Genomic DNA, 19,717 nt, shown 5'->3' on the forward strand with positions numbered 1-19,717 from the left:
CCAGGGTTTCACGTTGGTAAACGCAGCGGCCATTGTTGTATGCATAATTAAATGAAGGAGTGAGTTGCTAAACCCACATACCTCGTTTATTTCGATCATATTGCAAAAGTACACATCGGCAACATATATTTTCGAAACAGTGATGAATTGTAATTGATGAGAACATCCAATCGTTTTTAAGCTCAAACTATGGCTATGCTGTAATTTTTCTAAAGATTAAAACTTTCCTAAGATGTGGAGAACTCGCACCGTTTACCTGAAGGCGTGCGGCAAATAGCACGTTTCGGTGTACCGTAGAACCTGGCACAACGGTTCAACTGTAAGTGCACTGAATACTGAATTGTTTGCATATGGAATTATTATTTATATTTAACAGGGAGACTACGGCCGTTTACTTGCGCTACAATAGTGTTAATTTGCTCAGAACCTACAATTGTGTACAGAGCATACACTGTACTGTAGGTCCAGAGGCAGAAGGAGCGCGTAGCGAGCACCTCCTCACTCACCATGCTGGTGGCCTGCGGGCTGTAGCGGCACAGCGTGTGGTCCAGGTCGAAGCCAATGACGTCACAGTCGGACAAACTGAAGGACTCTGCCATGTTGACGGTCTCAAGGAGCTCACGGCTTCACCCTGCTCGGGGAGATCACGAGTGTCCTAGCGGCGGCGGGAGGCTAGGACTACTGACTGTTGGTGGAATACTGTGCCGCGTGCGTTTAGCATTATGCAAGAGACAGACACACACATACGAACAGACCCGATTCAGTAGTCCAGATCTTTAAAGCCTGAAATTGCTTTATTTAACCGGTCAACTGCCTAAAATTGCCTCTGCTGAAATAGAAGCTATAGCGTAAAACAACATACGCCCGATTTTGTTTCTTAATCTCTCACTTTACTGTTGGCATGCATGATCCTAGCAAAATCCGAGCTGCGCTTTTTTGTGTGCATATTTTTATATAGCGCGATCTCGACCCGAAGGTATTGGAGCGCTTTACATGAGCTCCGTATTTACATTACACATTCAGGCACGGGGAGATTTGTGATTTGCGCAGATTCACAGGATGTGGACGCGAACTTGAGGCTCGGACCCTGGTTTCCAGCACCTGCGTCGGGCGTTTATTCAGACGGACTTGTCAGGCAGTGCCTGGCGTCGAAAGTGGAATTATGTGCATGTTTTATGTTATGTTATGGAGTTTTTGAAAGCGCACAAATACTCCAGGGTGTCTTGGCGCTATCTGAGCAAGAGGCATGCTAGAGGAGAGAGAACCTTTTAGTTATTGGCCAGCCAGGTCTTAATCTCCTTCCTGAATGACAGCAAGGAAGAAAATAGCTCTAATGTGTGGCAGGAGGCTGTTTCATAGCTTAGCTGTGCCATAGATGATGCACCTACCTTTCCAATTAACTTTTTTGAATTTAGGAACAGTTAGGGTATTAGAGTTTGTGGAGCGAAGATCTCTATTGGGGACATACCATTTAAAAACCTTCCTGAGAAACTCCAGGCCTGTGTTATATAGTCCTTTATGAGCAAGGCATAAGGTTTTAAATTTAGCCCGGCTGTGAATTGGGAACCAGTGTAGTTTTCGAAGTCCCTGTGAGATGGAATAATATTTAGGTAGCTTAAGAATCTCGATGGCGGCAGCCTTTTGCACCAGTTGCAATCGATTTAAGTGCTTTTCTTGCACGTTTAAGTAAAGACTATTGCAATAATCTAGTTTTGAAAGGACTAGTGCAGTGATCACATTTTTAGGTCGAGCCTATCCCATTCCGCAGGAATGGATAGGGGAGAATTTTAGTGGGCAAAATAAGTTCTCAAACCATTGGGCGGATTTCAAACAGTTCACGTGAAATCACGTGTACACAAGCACGCGCATTTCCCCACATCAAAGCCATCAGCCTCCCTCCCACAGGCTTCCCCAGCGTGCGCAGTACGCGCTGGCCTCATTTCTCCTCCCCCTAATTGCTTGCACTTTCTTGGCCGCCAGGCCGTGAGCTACATCAAAGGGTTCCGCTGCCCCGCCCCCTGCTTCACGGCCACAAATCCATAAAGTAAATGTTAACCATAGATATGGAGTTGCGTAGCTATCATCTCATGAGAATAAAACGATTCACTTATTGATGTGCTATTTTGTCAGCGTGTGCAATGTCAACCCGCTTTTTATAAATGCGGGGCTTCAGTGCTTTCAAATGAATCACACCGGTTGCTTTAAGTATTTTTCCCTTTTTTCCCTAATCTGAGTTTAGTTTGCAGGTTGCATGTGTCATGGGAGCGCGGTACTGTTGAAAACATTGCCACGCTTCTAACGAGCCTTTTATCCCGTGGGGAGTTCGGCTAATGATTTGGGGCTTTTAATAAGCAGCCTTAACGCCATGTAACACGCAGCTGCAGGCGCTGAGGCCATTTCAGAGGCTCGGGACTTCCCCTCCCACCTCCCACGGCCGCTCTTCCCATTCATGCGCTCGTTACCATTTGCTCCCGAGCCGCATTTCTCCTCCCCCCCCTAATCACAGCAATGCCAATAGCTTGTTTCCATCGGGTCCAGCCCTTTCCCGGCGCTTTCCTTCATTCCTAACTCATCTTAATGTAAACCTGTTTAGTTCAGTGTAAAGCACGTTTAAAAAGTGTCCTGGTGTCAGTGTGCTATATAAAAATTTTAAATAAATCCATAAAGTAAATGTTAACCGTAGATATGGAGTTGCGTAGCTATCATCTCATGAGGATAAAACAAATCACTTATTGATGTGGTATTCTGTCAGCGTGTGCAATGATACATCATGTATATTTTGTTAGCTAACTTGCATTAAACTGGAGTCTTTTTCTTCTGTTGTTAAACCAATTCCCACAAAACAGGATAGCTATTGATGCAAATATAGCGCTGTATTTGAAGATTCTAGTCAACAAAATATGCAGCATAGAAATTCTAATGTCAATTAGCAATTAAACCTGATGTCACAATTTGCGTAATTATCAATTGATTTATATTCATGACATGCAGTTACCATTTATTGACTAATTATTATTAATGTGTGTGTGATAAATGGATTGGTTAAGCTGTTTAAACATTTCAATACAATAATAATGAGGCCATTTCAGAGGCTCGGGACTTCCCCTCCCACGGCCGCTCTTCCCATTCACGCGCTCGTTACCATTTGCTCCCGAGCCGCATTTCTCCTCCCCCCCTAATCACAGCAATGCCAAGAGCTTGTTTCCATTGGGTCCACCCCTTTCCCCGCGCTTCCCTTAATTCCTAACTCATCTTAATGTAAACCTGTTTAGTTCAGTGTAAAGCACGTTAATAAGTGTCCGGGTGTCAGTGTGCTATATAAAAATGATAAATAAATCCATAAAGTAAATGTTAAACGTAGATATGGAGTTGCGTAGCTATCGTCTCATGAGGATAAAACAAATCACTTATTGATGTGATATTCTGTCAGCGTGTGCAATGATACATCATGTATATTTTGTTAGTTAACTTGCATTAAACTGGAGTCTTTTTCTTCTGTTGTTAAACCAATTCCCACAAAACAGGATAGCTATTGTTGATGCAAATATAGCGCTGTATTTGAAGATTCTAGTCAACAAAATATGCAGTATAGTTATTCTAATGTTAATTAGCAATTAAACCTGATGTCACAATTTGCGTAATTATCAAATGATTTATATTCATGAAATGCAGTTACCATTTATTGACTAATTATTATTAATGTGTGTATGATAAATGGATTGGTTAAGCCGTTTAAACATTTCAATACAATAATAAGAATGTCGTGTGGTTGCTGATCATCTCTGTGCTGTGCTAAACGTTCCGTGTAGAAGAGAACTAAATTGCAGCTTTTTGCTGTTCTTTTTTTGGTACTGCTTGTCGACTTCTTGGGGTCCTGCAGTTATACAAATTAACATGTATTCCTTGGGACCGGTAGACCATTATCCAGAGGTCACAAATTTGACAGTTCTGCTGGCTGCACTGAAATTAAATTGGATTGTTTTCTTTTCAGTCATCCTGTCAACCCGCCTTCTATAAATGCAGGGCTTCAGTGCTTCCGTGCTTCCAAATGAATCACACCAGTTGCTTGAAGTATTTTTCCCTTTTTTCCCTAATCTGAGTTTAGTTTTTGTGTTGCATGTGTCGTGGGAGCGCGGTACTGTTAAAAACATTGCCGCGCTTCTAACGAGCCTTTTGTCCCGTGGGGAGTTCGGCTAATGATTTGGGGCTTTTAATAAGCAGCCTTAATGCCATGTAACACGCAGCTTCGGGCGCTGAGGCAATTTCAGAGGCTCGGATAGCTTCCAGGAGCCGCGCCAGCCAGCAGACTTCGCCACCTCTTTGAAGGCCCGCAAGTAGGCCTGCTGTTCCACCGGTCTGAAAGCAGTGCATAGGCTCATTTTATTCCCCCGACACGGCGACGTGATCATAAAAGCTGCCTTCCAGATGCCGTTCCGGTGACACGCAGCAGCGCAGTGCACGGGGCTACAGGACACGCCAGGGCAGCCTTTATCGCGGGTTTTATTAAGCAGCGGCTGAAAAAAGTAACACATCTTCAAAACAAGCCTATTCATGTTGACACTTGCAATTAGAATCCTTTCTTTCTTTCCTTTCATCCTTTCTTTCCTTCCCTTCCTTTCCTTCCTTCCTTTCATTCCTTTCTTTCTTTCCTTCCTCCCTTCTTTCTTTCGTTCTTTCTTCCCTTCCCTTCCACATCACTCAGCACCACCACAGCATCACTCAGCACCACTCAGCACCACCACAGCATCACTCAGCACCACCACAGCATCACTCAGCGCCACTCCAGCATCAGTCAGCACCACCACAGCACCACTCAGCACCAACACTGCACCACTCAGCACCACCACAGCATCACTCAGCACCACCACAGCACCACTGAGCACCACCACAGCACCACTCAGCACCACCACAGCACCACTCAGCACCACCACAGCATCACTCAGCACCACCACAGCATCACTCAGCACCACCACAGCACCACTCAGCACCACCACAGCATCACTCAGCAGCACCACTCAGCACCACCACAGCACCACTCAGCACCACCGCAGCATCACTCAGCACCACCACAGCACCACTCAGCACCACCACAGCACCACTCAGCACCACCACAGCACCACTCAGCACCACCACAGCACCACCACAGCACCACCACAGCACCACCACAGCACCACCACAGCATCACTCAGCACCACCACAGCACCACTCAGCACCACCACAGCATCACTCAGCGCAACCCCAGGTTATAGGTGTCACATTTGCGAAAGTTATAACTATTGGCATTGTAAATGACAAAGCTATTAATTTAGCTATTTTCAAAACCAACACATAAATAAAAAAATTGTCATTCACAAGACCAATAGCTCAAACTTTCCTCATGCGAGACCTATTGCATTGCAAATGCTTGTTCTTTCAGCATCCAGCTGGAGACAGTGTATGAGGCATGTTACAGAAGAAAGGGCGAGATAAAAGGACAGAAGTAGAGGTGTGAAATTATAGTAAAGTAGCTAATTAGGAGCAGAGGTAACAGTTGTTGACAGAGGTCTGAGATGGAGAAGAAAAGCTGGGGTTCAGACAGGCAGCAATACAGAAAGCATGAGGGTAGTTATTTCAACACATGAGGGAGAGAGAAGAAAACGTGTTCCCATAGAGTGCTGGAAAAAAAAGTAGTTCCCTGAATACAGGTTGTGGACGAATCAAGTGGTCCAATCAAAAGGATGGTAAATAGGCTTTGCTCCAGGAGAGAAACAAACACAAGAAGGGGGTAGGCAAGATATCAAATAGGAAGAAAGCTAATGAGAACTACAACAAAGTAAACCAATGGTAATCAATGATTAGATACCAAGCCCTCTGTAACTTAACAATAGATATTTTGCAACCAGACAGCTTGCGCTGTCTAGACCTAAAAAGTGACAGAGGGAGAAATCAGCAACAGTAAAGTTGAAGACAAAATAAAGTCTATGTTTTTAGAACGGCAGACTAAGATACTCTTATGCCCTCAAACAGTAGATTACTTGAAGTATCCACAGCTCAAGAGACCTGTCCCATAAGAAGTAAATGAGCCCGAGAGAAGACAGGAGCAATCTCCATACCTGGACAAAAGCATATTTAAGGGGGGAAATAGAGATAGGTTAACTTTATTTTAGCATCCAGGAATTTCAATGCAGACGAAAACTAAAGGGAAGCAAATGATGAGCATACAAATAAAGATTAAAAAGTGAAGCTTTAAGTAAAGGTGTAGCTGTTGTATCCAATATGCTGGTCGATGACAAACGAAGCCTGAAGCACGGCTCAGCCTGAACACTTACTCAAAAGAAGATACAAAGGCCTTCGACTGTGACCTTGCTCCAACGATGCAGCAATCAGTTTCAACGACATCCCATCCGTTTCCCCCGTTATCGACTTCCCAGTGAGATAATCCTTCTGAAAACAGATGGGCATACGTGGACAAAAAAGATGGTTTACAAACAATGTATGGAAAAAAAAGAGGACTGCCATAAAATGACTAAATAGAAATATGAAAAATATGTATACATAGAAATAAGGCAGGCAGTGGTTAAATTAGCATGGTAAACTCCACAACTTCGTGGTTTGGCAGTCTGTCATATTTATCCCCAGTAGGGCATATTAATCTGAACATTCATCATGGGCCACATTGTGGGTACAGGCTGCCCCTACTTGGGCCCTTAACCTTTTTGGGATCAAGATTGTGATGTTTTTTGGCAGAGTTGACGAGCTTGACTTAAGTACAATACAGTGAATTTGCACCATTCAGCGATTTCTGCTGGGCACGGCCTAGTGCCCAGATGAATGGGTTGGTTTGACAGTTGATAATAAGTGTGCAAAGAATATTTTACTAAAATAGAATTTTGTGAGATGTAAATTTGGTTTTACAGATATTAGATGCTTGGGATCCTGACAAGCGATTGTCCCTGAAGATGTAATCTACGAAACTAGTTATGTTGCGGTGCTTAGTTTCGTTTACAAGGTTTTTGATGCAAGGGCTTTCGATTTGAGAGATCAGCTAGACAGGGTTTGTTTCTATCTTCATAGGAGGACCAACACTTTGTCAGCAGGTATTTTTTATCTGTGTTTTCATGATAAATAGAACTCATGTGTTACGAGATTTCTTTAAAAATATAAGATTAGAACTACGCTCCTGAGGGGAGATTCAGTGTACCAGTTGAGGGCTTTAATTAAGTAACCTTTAAAGCAGGATGCACTGCCTACACTAGTTAAATGTTCGACAGAGCTGAAGAGGGAAGCAGGCGTAAAGGTTTCTGTGTTTGAAGACATTCAGGGAAGGCGATGACTTCAAAAGGCATACCTTTTTGGGGATGGTTGCATGACATTCTAGGTTTGGTCTGGTAATTCAGTTTTCAAGAGATTGTATTTTAAACCTGTGATTTCAGCTGCAACAAGGCTTTGAAGAGGCATAATTTTGGCCTCCATGCTTTACAATAAAATCACAGTATAATTAAAGACAGAGGCTAATATCAAGTCTTTCTCTCTTACTCTGCCTGTGCAGCAGCAATTACTGGAGCACATTCTAGCACTTTTGAATCAACTTCCACTATAATAAAAGCCCAGAACAGGCAACTATCTTGGTTATGCACCCCAATCTAGGCCTAGCTAGCTACACTACCTTTTACCTACATTTGTCCTACCTCGCTCTGCATAACGGTTCTAGCACTGACCTTTTACCCACTTTTGTGCTGAATAAATGGTGATCGCTTTCCTTGAAACTAGCCTCATTTATTATGAATGAGGATTCTTAGAAAGATCCCTGCACATGAGGTACATAACAGCATGAACATACTCTGTAAAAGTCATGGTCATCTTCATCCTAGGGCGAAAGAACTACTTTGCCTACACGCAAGTATTTTTCTAAGCTCATTTGCATAATCGTACTAACAACATATTGATTGTGTAAGGAACCCCGAGACTAACTTTATTGTATAAAAGAACCATAACAACGCTAGATAAGCAGAGGAGAAGCTTCCACGCTGAAACAAGACGCTGAGGTCCGGCCTGCAGAAGCTCCAGCACGAACTGGTCTGACATCCCTCGCGGGATGTCCAACTCGAGACCAAGATGGGGTCCTTCATTTTCTGAAACGAAATGTGCGCACATACACCATGAACGTATCCCTGTAGTTAGGCACACCTTTTGGTTCTTCGAAGAAGACTCATACCAACCAAGGGGTGATTGTTGTATGATTTAATGTTCAAATTGATTAATATTCATCAATATTCTCTTTCAATCTCTTTTTTCCATCTCAGCGTGAAAGTTCCACATTTTGTTTAATTTGCAATACTCATGTCATTATATAACGATGCTCCAATGCATTTCGGGCTCCATCGCCCTTTATCAAGGAGCTCTGCAAACAAAAAACAACAAACAAAAAGCTGTAGCCCATCATATCAAATATAGAATGCTGATGTTTGCATTTAATGTACATAGCTAACCATCTAAGTGAATTCATGTCGTAGGGTGGTGGGTATTGCATGCACAGGTCTACCCAGTGAAATAAGTGCAGTGGCAGCGTAACGTGGCTTCAGAGTTTGTAGTCGATATATCCAGGCTGTCTCTCGCTGGGGTAGTGCCTTATTGTTGTCTTTCCCTTCTTTTTTCTCGACAATCTCCAATACCAAAAACTTTAGTTGTGCTATGCTGTGTTTTTGCTCGAGAAAATGCATTGCAATGCTGGATTTTTCATTTTTCGTGCGAATTTTCGATTTATGCTCATTGAGACGTACCTTGATTTTTCTTTCCGTTTTTCCAATGTAGGTTTTCCCACATGGACACTTGAGCAAATAAATGAGGGAAAACCTACATTGGAAAAACAGAAAGAAAAATCAAAAACACAGCATAGCACAACTAAAGTTTTTGGTATTGGAGATTGTCGAGAAAAAAGAAGGGAAAGACAACAATAAGGCACTACTCCAGCGAGAGACAGCCTGGATATATCGACTACAAACTCTGAAGCCATTTGGGCTTAATGATCGAACTGAACTTAGCTGCTTTTTGTAATCACCTAAGGGTGATTTCCTACTGCATAACGCTTTTGTGCTACCTGTGATTATACATATATAGCTGTCAAATTGATGTTTATTCTGTTCATACACATGTAATATTTACTTTTTCACTCTTCCAACATGGCCACTCACTTTTCACCGGACGTCTCTCACTTAGTCCGTTTTTTGTTACTAACGGTCATGTGACCGGACCGTGAACCTATCAGGGATCGACTCTTTCACTTCCGCGTTACCTTTAACTCCTGCCCGATTCACTTTTTGTTTAATCACCAGCACACTCCCGCTGCGGGCGTGCTTTATTCCCCCGGCGTGGATACTTGACCCCAACGAGCCGCGAGGTTGAAGTGTGAAGACTGCTTTTCCACTTTGGTAAGTTGGCGTCTCATCCCACTGACAAACCGTGAGTTGTACAACTCGTATCTCCTTTGAGTGAGATACCACTAACCTCGATGTTTTTACCATTCTCTCTGCAGCCGATTACCCGGTCCCAGTTAAGCCGTTTCATGTAAGCGCCACTTTTTTACTAGCACCTGGTCACTTCGTTACGCTGCCACTGCACTTATTTCACTGGGTAGACCTGTGCATGCAATACCCACCACCCTACGACATGAATTCACTTAGATGGTTAGCTATGTACGTCAAATGCAAACATCAGCGTTCTATATTTGATATGATGGGCTACAGCTTTTTGTTTGTTGTTTTTTGTTTGCAGAGCTCCTTGATAAAGGGCGATGGAGCCCGAAATGCATTGGAGCATCGTTATATAATGACATGAGTATTGCAAATTAAACAAAATGTGGAACTTTCACGCTGAGATGGAAAAAAGAGATTGAAAGAGAATATTGATGAATATTAATCAATTTGAACATTAAATCATACAACAATCACCCCTTGGTTGGTATGAGTCTTCTTCGAAGAACCAAAAGGTGTGCCTAACTACAGGGATGCGTTCATGGTGTATGTGCGCACATTTCGTTTCAGTAATTGAAGACGTATAGGGTCGGATACGTCACCTGTAAGAGCACCCAAACTTCAACAAAAATATAAAACAATTAAATTTAATATTTTTTTTTTTCATGGTGAAAAATACTTCATTTATTGTTTCACGTAGTTTCTTTGAACTTTCTTTTTATCATTCAAAAATTGTAAACAAGTTCAAAACGGCATTACTGAAGCAAACTCCAACTCCAATGCATATCGGGCACACCGAGGCCCCCCACCAGGGAGCAACACCGACATATTATGTTGGTTAACATGGGACTTATTCGTCTTTTTGTACTATTTCTTCCATAGATTGTTAGCTTGCCACCAACAGACGGCATGTAAGTTTCGTTTCTGATGCGGTTTTTTGATTATTTTACCTATCACTATGTGGGTATTAAGGTTATAAGGGGACAGTATAGAGTCACGGATTCACACGCGACATACCACCTTTTTAACGCGTGTTGAGCATCACGAAACACCAGGATAATATGGGTATACATACTACATTGTTGATGCTAACAGCATCAGAATACATTATGTTTTTCTGTTTTTTTTCTCAGTATTGCTCCCTGACGAAGGGCCCCAACACGCCCGAAATGCATTTTTTTTTTGATTCGTAAGAGGTTTATTAACATTTGTCATTAATACAGCTATTGCGCCTACAACCCGGAGGCCGGCTATTTTTTCATTCATTTGTTATTAAATATGTCACACAGCTATTTAGCCGACAACCAGCGGTCCGGCAGCGTCAGTATCGGAGTATGTACACATGCGAGTAAATATTGGTTCTGAGCATCAGTGCCTCTCACTTTTGTATTTTATAAACATAACTGTAACTCTTGATTCAGTATTGTGAAGAACATCTTACAGCTCTGCGCACGTGACTTGCTCTCCCTGCGGTTCCGTCCGTCATTAAAGTGGTTAGTCCCTCCCAGGATTCCACCCCATCGTGTACCTCTCCTAGGAACCCCCTAAGGCCACAACATTCACCTTCATTCATCCAGGTCTCCTAGGAACCCCCTAAGGCCACAACATTCACCTTCATTCATCCAGGTCCTCCTCATCCGAACTGTCGGTGTCATCTTCATCCAGCGGGTCGCATATGTCTTCCCGATATTTATTCCAGGGTGTCCATATTGCATTCCATTTACGTGGATTGGCTCTCTGTTTGTACACCGCTCTTTCCGTCACCATAATCATATCCATGTTGTTGCACCATTGGCCCAGTGTAGGTGTCTCTGCCGCCCCCCACTTTTGTGCTATGTCCCGCTTCGCTACCATGTATCCCACTGTCGTCCATAACCTTCCTTGGCGTGTGAGGTCCGTCGGTCCCCAGACATGTAATAGGGCCGTACGGGGGTCTGGCACCAGTGTCGTTTCTAGCGTCTGTGAGATGGTGCGGGCTATACGTCTCCAATATTCCGCAATTTTAGGGCACTCCCAGAGTGTATGCAGGAAGGTACCGTCCCCACCACACCCCCTCAGGCAGTGCGGGCTGTCCGCCCTGTGTAATTTATACAAGGTTGTCCTTGTGAAGTATATGCGGTGTAGAACCTTTAATTGGACTAGACGGAATGTTGCCGATATGCCCGCCTCCCTGGGGGAGGCTAGTGCCTCAGTCCAGTCAGTTTCATCCATGTCACCCAATTCTCCTACCCACTTCTCTCGCAATGTGAGTAAGGGGTCCGGCAAGTTGTGCAGTAACTTACGGTATGTGAGGGATGTGGCACCTGTTTGCATGTACCCTGTTAGCAGTCTGTCCTCTAGCGGCGATGACTCCGGAACTGTGGTTCCCGCTGGTATCGCCGCCAGAAGTGCATGACGAATTTGGATGTAGCGATATGTTTCGTTTGGGCCTAGGTCTGTTGGAGTTGTGGAAATGGGACTACCCCACCTGCCGCCCACATGTCTCCCACCGTTGATATTCCTATGGTGTCCCATGCATTGAAACCTTTGGATTGTCTCAGGCTTCCGAGCGCCCTGGTGTCCCACAACGGCGTCATTTTTGTTATAACTCCCCTCCATTTAAGCTTCGCTTGTGCGCTGTGCCAGAGAGTCACTGTGTGCTTGGTCGGTCCCATTAGCTTATTCGCTTTCCCCCTATGATACAGCGGTGCGAGCAAGCCCGGTACCCCTAGTTGATATCTGTCTGCCAAGTACGCCGGGTCGCCCTGCAGGGCATGCAGCCAGTGATTAATGACTTTCAACTGCGCCACCCAATAGTACAGTTGCATGTGAGGCAGAGCTATTCCGCCATCATACCAGCCTCTGGTGAGTTTCGTATGCGCTATCCGTGGCGGGCGCTCGTCCCATAACAGGCTGTTCACCACCGCCGTCACCTGCCCGATATAGCTCGGGGACACTACGTTAGGGGCGTTCTCTAGTACATACAAGAAGCGAGGTAGCGCCAGCATTTTAAACAACGCTGCCCTCCCTAACAACGTCAGTGGAAGAGTCTTCCAATGCCTGACGTCTCCCTTCAACTTATTCAATGGAGGCAGTAGGTTTTGTGCATAGAAGACTGTATCGTCTCGCGTGACGTGTATTCCCAGGTACTTAAATGATGTATCCGCCGTCTGTAAGGGGCAGTCAGGTGGTATCGCTGGGGGGGGCCTTCACTACGTACATTATAGATTTGGTCCAATTAATCTTATAGCCCGATGTCCGTCCGTGCTCCTCACAAAGTGCCAGGAGTACTGGGATCACCTCTTCGGGGTCTGTGAGGTATATCAACATATCATCGGCGTAGAGAGAAACTCTGTCTTCCCAGTCGTCTCCCCACACGATCCCCCGCCTGCCTCGTTCCTCTCTTCAGTGGCACCTCACGGGAGATGTGTCCATTGGCCGTCACTCGCGCTACTGGATCAGTATACAAGAGCCGTAGCCAAGCTATGTATTTCGGACCAAAGCCCATGCGAGCAAGCACTGCTAAGAGGTAGTGCCACTCTACCATATCGAATGCCATCCTGGCATCCAGGGATAGAATGGCCGTCGGTGCAGTCAACAATGAGGCCCGGGCTATCGCACCATGGACTCTCCGGAGATTCAATGCCGTGCTTCTGTGTTGCATGAAGCCTGATTGGTCCGGGTGAATCAGCTGGGTGAGGTGCGGCATCAGCCTGGTGGCCAGAAGCTTTGCCAATATTTTAGCCTCTATGCTGAGGAGTGAGATCGGGCGGTAGGATCCGCATTCCTCGGGTGGCTTGCCAGGTTTCGGGATCGCCACAATGGTGGCCTGTCGCTGATCGTGGGGCAGTATCCCCCTAGTTAAACTATCATTGTACATGGCTAACAGGTGCGGGCTCAGCGTTTCCGACATCACTTTGCACCATTCAATCGGGACACCGCTGGGTCCCATTGCTTTCCCGGAGTGTATCATGTTTATGGCCTCTTGGACTTCCTCCACCGTGAATTCGGATACAAGTTCATCTACAGCTTCCTGCGACAAAGCTGGCATCGGCACATTATGTAACGCCACCTCCGCCATTTCTGCCGTGACCTCAGTTTCTGGGGTATACACCTCCTGGAAGTGGTCCGCCAGCAGTTCTACTATCGCTGCTGGTCTCGTGTGCACCTCCCCACCCCCGTCTTTTAGTTGCAATATACTCCTGGCGCCTCCCCCCCTCCTTTCCAGCCAGGCCAGGAGTCTGTTGGCCTTGTCCCCGGCATCATAAATTGTCTGCTCCGTGGCGGCCAAGTGTTCCATAGCCCTTTTTTTAAGGTGGTCAGTGTGGAGTTGCGGACTTAACCGTAGAGAGTGTAGGGTGTCAGGTGACGGGTCTGCCATGTGCGCTGCGTTCGCCTCAGCCAGGCGGAGTTCTAATTGTGCGGTTTCTTTTTCCTGTGTGCGTCTGTACCCTTTTATGGTTGATATGGCCTGTCCCCTTAGCACCGTTTTATACGCTTCCCATAGAGTTGTGGGGGAGTCTACCGAAGCCACATTTTCTTTAAAATAGTTTCGGGTCACATTTTTCAGCTCCTTTTTTATCACTGGGATCGCTAGATATCCCGGGCGCAGTTGGTACATTCTCCTATACGCCCTTTCCGGACATGACAGTGTGAGGGTCAGTGGCGAGTGGTCTGATATTCCCCTCGGTTTGATTTGAATCGAATCTATGCTAAAGCGGCCCTCCCCCAATGTGAAAAAGTAATCAATGCGTGATAGGCTGTTATGTGTCGCTGAGTTGTATGTGTATTGTTGCTCCCCGGGGTGCATAGTTCGCCATACATCTACCATACCCTGGGATTCCACGAACTCGCGGAGTCTGGAGGGGGCCAGGGCGCGGGACCGTACAGGGAATCTGTCCTGAGTGTTGTGTATGACAGCATTGAAATCACCCCCCACAATCACGTCCCCCTCTGGGAGCTCCAGTAGGAACTTCCCCAGTGCCGGAAAGGCCACGCTGTGCAGTGCTGGGGGAATGTAAACTGAAACTACAAATCAGTGGCTTACCCTCCCATTGGCCCCAAGCTGCCGCGAATCTGCCCTGGTCATCCGTTTTCGTGGAGGTGAGTAAAAACGGGGATGACCTACGCATTAGGATCCCTGTCCCCCCTCGATCCGGAGGTAAAGGCAGAATGCACTATCATTTGGTATCCTTTCCTATTCAATGCCTGACTAGCAGTGCCCACCAAGTGCGTCTCCTGGAGCAGGACCAATGCAGGATTCACTCTCTTAATGCTCTGTATCACTAATCCCCTCTTAATTTTGTCCCCCGGACATTCCATGACACAAGTTGAAATGGAGCCACCTGTATCAATTGGGGGCCTAACCCTGGCGCGTCAGCCTGTACATTTTGTGCCATGGTGCAATTCGGGGCTGAGCTGTCCTGTCTGTCACTAGGGAACCCCTAGACATGTACCGGAGAATGACCGTGTCCGCGCGCAGAGCTACTTCGCAGTGTGTTTCTACATTCTGGGATAACTTTTAAACAAACAGTACCTCCGATAATGAGGTATAAACTTGCAAACTCATCCCCTCTTGAACAACCCCCCTCCCTGCCCTCATGCCAAACGGACTTAGAACTGTCCGCCCCCCCAACCTAGCAGAGTACTCATACCTTAACTTGAACTTAATACTTGCTCGTTGAGGTGAGGAGTGTCCCATGATCGGCGGCCTCTCGTGCTCCCCTTGTGGGCCCTACCCCCGATATCCAAGGCAGTCTCTCAGGCAATCCCCTCGTGCGTCAACTGACCCTCATTCTTCAGGTGGTTATTGTCCCGTGCCAGGGTCTTTCTCCTGCCCGTCCGACCTCGATGTGCGTTCCCCTCCTGTGTGGTCTGGGGTCAGCGATCTCGTGCGACCCTCCGCGGTGCGGTCATTGTTCTTCCTGCCCACTCTGCGTTGCCGGGCAGCCGGCCTCCAGCCGTCAAGCCATTCTCGCGCCATCTCAGGGGTGTCAAAGAACCAAGTCTTATTTTCGGCTACTATCCGCAGTCTGGCTGGGAAGATCATGGAGTACGGAATGTCTCGTGACCTCAGTTCTCGCTTGACGTCCAGGAACGTTTTCCTGCGGCGTGCAACCTCCGCTGTATAATCCGGAAAGAAGGCAAGAGTCACATTTTGTAGCTTGATTGGAGGGGCGCGCCGGGCTGCCTGTAGGATGGCGTCCCTGTCGCGAAAGTTAAACATGCGAGCCAGGATGGGTCGTGGAGGGGCCCCTTGTTGCGGTCTGCCCCCTGGCACCCTATGAGCTCTCTCCACTGAGAAGAACGCCGACAGGCCCTTGGGCTTCAGTTCATTTTTGACAGTTCTTCAACAAATAAGTCCGTCGCCTCCACGCCCTCCGATTCCGGAACTCCCAAGATTCTTATGTTGTTTCTCCTTGACCTCCCTTCCTGATCGTCCAGCTTTTCTTTTAATGCTCTGTTCTCCGCCGTGACACGTTCCATCGCCGTCTGTAGCTCCGACACATCTTCAACCAGTGACTTTGTCACCACCTCTAATGAGCCCACCTTCTCCGAGATTTTGTGAAGGTCCGCTCTCAGCAATGTGATTTCCGTGGAGATGGAGCCCACTGTGGTTTGCACCTGCGTCAAGGTGCGCATAACATCATCCAACGTTGCCTTCGATCCCTCGCCAGCCCCATCCACTGTTTTCCGGCCGGGTTGCTGTCCCTCTGGCAGCGACGACGCTCCCTTGTTATACGCATACTTTTCTAGGCGGGTCTGTGCTGCACCCCCTCTGGACCCCTTCCCAGCCATTGCGGGTGTCACCCGTGGGTCTCTGGCTCGCTTACCACCGCTCTCCGGCTGTAGGGCTGTGAAGTTCGGTACACCCCGGCTCTGGCGCACACAGGCGCACGTCCCTGGCAGTGTCCCAGCCGATGCCGGCTCCTCTGTTCGCAGGCACTGCCACGTGGTGCGGCACCGGCCAACGGATCCCCACTGCTGCACTGTCTGAGGCTGCCAAGTTATAGCGTCGATTATAGAAGACCTCGGGGGTGCAGGCGGTGTGGCTTACGTGGCGTTAGGGCCAATGTGCGCTGAGTGGCGGGGACACGCCGTGCCCGATTCTCGGCCGCCTCTCCCCACGGTCCGGCACCCTAATTTACATTTTTTGAACATTACGCTGTGCACCTTGCCAATCCCCTTTGGTCCTTCATTTTCTCCCATCAGGTAATGCGGTGGGCTCTTTCCTAGGGGATACATGCTAGGTACACTTAGGTATTGTTTGCATCATAGGAATACGCTTGATTACTGCCAGGTATCTATATATGGGCATACATTCACAGTTCTAGCACCATGGTAGAATTCTACCTTTTATTTACCCTGTTGGCGCTTGTAAACTTATACATCTGTTTCTGTCTAATGATTGTCGCAGCAAACATATTTTATACTAGAATGACACTGGTTCAATCAATGCTTATTGAAAACTTCCCCATCGTTCATTCTGTGCATCTCTCTGAGACTAAGCAAGCAGGACTGACTGAGCTAAAAGTACTGCACTGTTTCCACATTCCCTGAAGGATCAAGGGTTGTCATGTTCGATAGTTGCCAGAAACTACTTGCTGCTTGGTAAGGTTGGAGGGCTTATGGTGGCACGGCGAACTAGCTGGTCTAAAGGATAAAATGTCCTTTGGGGGCGTCTGGACACAAATCCCTTAGTTTATGTTGTTTAAAAGTGCAGATCCTCTGTATTTTTAGGTACTTTTTTGGTTGCTTGAAGTGAAAATCAACACCAAGCCGTCTTTTGCGAAGAAAATAAATAAACATCCAGAGATTTGCTTTTCACACTTATTCCAGTGCTAAATTTCATATTTAACCTTAAGAGAAGAACACCATGAAAGAAGAGTCTGGGACAGATAATATTAGTCTGTGTCTTTCATAAAAATTTGATTTTCTACTCCCCACCTGTGGAAAACCTGAATTACTGCCAGCACTCAGGCTGCTTTACCTACTGTTGAAGTAGTGCCCAAAGTAGTTATGATGCACAATGTCTGTGCTGACACTAGGATTATCACCTTTCTCAGACAAAAATGAAGGCCAATTGTTCATTATTTCAGTTTCTTAAAGAGCAAATCTTCCTTATTCTTTTTTTTTTTTAACCTGGCAACAATTGTGACTCCGTTTTCCTTAATAATCATTTAGGGATAGTTTAGACAGTGTTAAATGTTTTAAGTGCAAGACCTGTTTGGTGACAAACGTGCATCCCTGCCTTCAATGCCCCTGCTGCATGAGTAGCTGGACACTTGGTAACAATTTTTTGTCATGGGAGAACGTAGATCATGCATGTGCGCCATGATCAAGGTCTCTCTCATGGTAAGGTGGTTGTCAGACAGGGAGTGATGCACCAAGCTCAACCCTTGTAGTGGTAGGGGGCTAGTGCCTTTGCCAGGAGTTGAGCAACGTGTGCAGTGGTGGCAGCATACCAGTTTTCTACTTAGTAAGAATTAATAGCGTATACAGGCCCTTCTAACTGTGTCGCCGCAGTGGATCCTATCTACCGATCCACTCATGTAAAGATCTACTGCTGTGTACTAAACTCACCTACTTGGTAACTGCTTGCAGCGCTGGGCAGTGTGTGATACGTGCATGCTGAGATGTGCGTGTGCCTGTGAATGGTACATAACAAGGAGGTCTGTGGGTTATATTCTGGAGCCCAATGCTTGGAAAGGCTAGTGAAGGTGAGGACTGCCACTCCAGGATAATAGATGTGGATTGCGGACATTCAGGAGGGCATAGGTGGGTTCACACGCAGTGGTGGAGCATAGCATAGTCTGTGCACACCAAAGGTCTCTTTGATTCCGGTCAGTGGTGCCTGGGCTCATAGTAAGGCAGGACTGTGGGTTAGATCAAGTTGGCACTGTACGAATACGTAATCATGACAGAAGGAAAGGCTTAGGCCTTTGAGGGCATATTTCAGTGGAAGCGAACAGCCAGGTATGATCCCTGGTTAATCTCTTAGCCTGTGTTGTGGGTCAATCAAAACTGGAGCGTCTCACTCTCCAACCAATGCCATATCATGCTGTAATTACAATTTAGGGCTAAAGCAGTTTGTCCCTTCAACTCCATGCTACGTCATCTGAGGACCACCCATACCTCACATCGCCCTAAGACACATGTCATCAAGATCAGTGTGTATATTAACTGCCCCCAAACTGTCCAGCGATGGAGCACTCTGCATCCACAACTAACTGACGAAGAAGGACAGACACCTTCACCTAGCTCCCCACATACTACCCTCTTCTATGGACCAATGAGAGTGAAAAGCAAGAGACTTCCTAGTGCCATGGTGGGGTGCGATCGTAACCATCCAATGGGGAAGTTTATTCCTAACGTCACTTTCAAGGGGTAGTAGTTCTTAGTTTCCACTGTCCACATCGGCCCCTGGATATTTGAAAATAGTAAAAAGACTTAAAACCAGAAGCCACAGCATCCTACTGGTTATTTACGAGAACTGGTCCAGATGTACGACCATTTGCTTTTGCGACTCGTAAATTGCGAAAGATTGCGAGTTGCAAAAGCAAATGTACAACAGTGTCAGAGACACTGTTAGCGATTCCGAATGGGGTCGCAAAATGCGAGGCTCATGAAAATTAATGAGCCACTCGAAATTTGCGATGCCATTGGGAATGCCTGGCATTTCCAGAGATGGCGGCCTGCTGGGCTCAGCAGACCTCCAATGTTTGGGACTGCTTTTCAATAAAGCTGGGGTTTTTTTTGTTTTGTTTTTTAATGCAGCCAGTTTTCCTTAAGAAAAACGGGATACATTTTTTTTTTAATGAAACGTTTTCGTTAAATTTTTTAAGGGCAGGTGATGGTCCCTGGGACCACTGCCTGCCCCTAAAAAATATTTTTGGAGTCAGCGACAAAGCGGAAGGGGTCCCCTGGGGACCACTTCCCATTTGCGACTCCATTACCACGCTCTTTTAGAGGGCAGTAATGTACGACTCGCAATTCCTAATTAGCGAGTCACAAATAAATTGTGACTTGCTAATTTGGAATTGTACAAGTCCCTGTAACATTTTGCATGCGCAAACGGGTCGCAAACCCGTTTGCATATGGAATTTAGGGTCGTACATCCGGCCCATACAACTAAATCCAGTTGTCCACTTGTATTCATTTTCAGAGTGAATTAGTGATCTCTAGGTCCGAAATAAAAACCCTGTCAAAAATACCAGCAAAGGAGGTCTCTCGAAAACCCTACTCAGTTACCTTTAATTTGTCACACACTTCATCAAAGCTGCAGATCG

General features: G+C 46.2%; 1 protein-coding gene across 2 annotated transcripts in view; it reads right to left on the bottom strand.

Annotated features, from left to right (window-relative positions):
- FBXO27 (F-box protein 27) overlaps positions 1-19,717 on the bottom strand; it is a 282,101-nt gene that overhangs the window by 236,661 nt on the left and 25,723 nt on the right. The window contains exon 2 of one of the 2 annotated variants that reach the window (XM_078661312.1): positions 6,309-6,423. The exons of the other annotated variant lie outside the window; for it this stretch is intronic. Within the exon in view, the coding sequence (XP_078517438.1) occupies positions 6,309-6,423 (115 nt within the window). The remainder of the gene's footprint in view (positions 1-6,308; positions 6,424-19,717) is intronic. 2 annotated transcript variants of the gene reach the window in all.

Source organism: Lissotriton helveticus, chromosome 9 (genome assembly GCF_964261635.1).
Source record: "Lissotriton helveticus chromosome 9, aLisHel1.1, whole genome shotgun sequence".
Classification (NCBI taxonomy): Eukaryota; Metazoa; Chordata; class Amphibia; order Caudata; family Salamandridae; genus Lissotriton; species Lissotriton helveticus.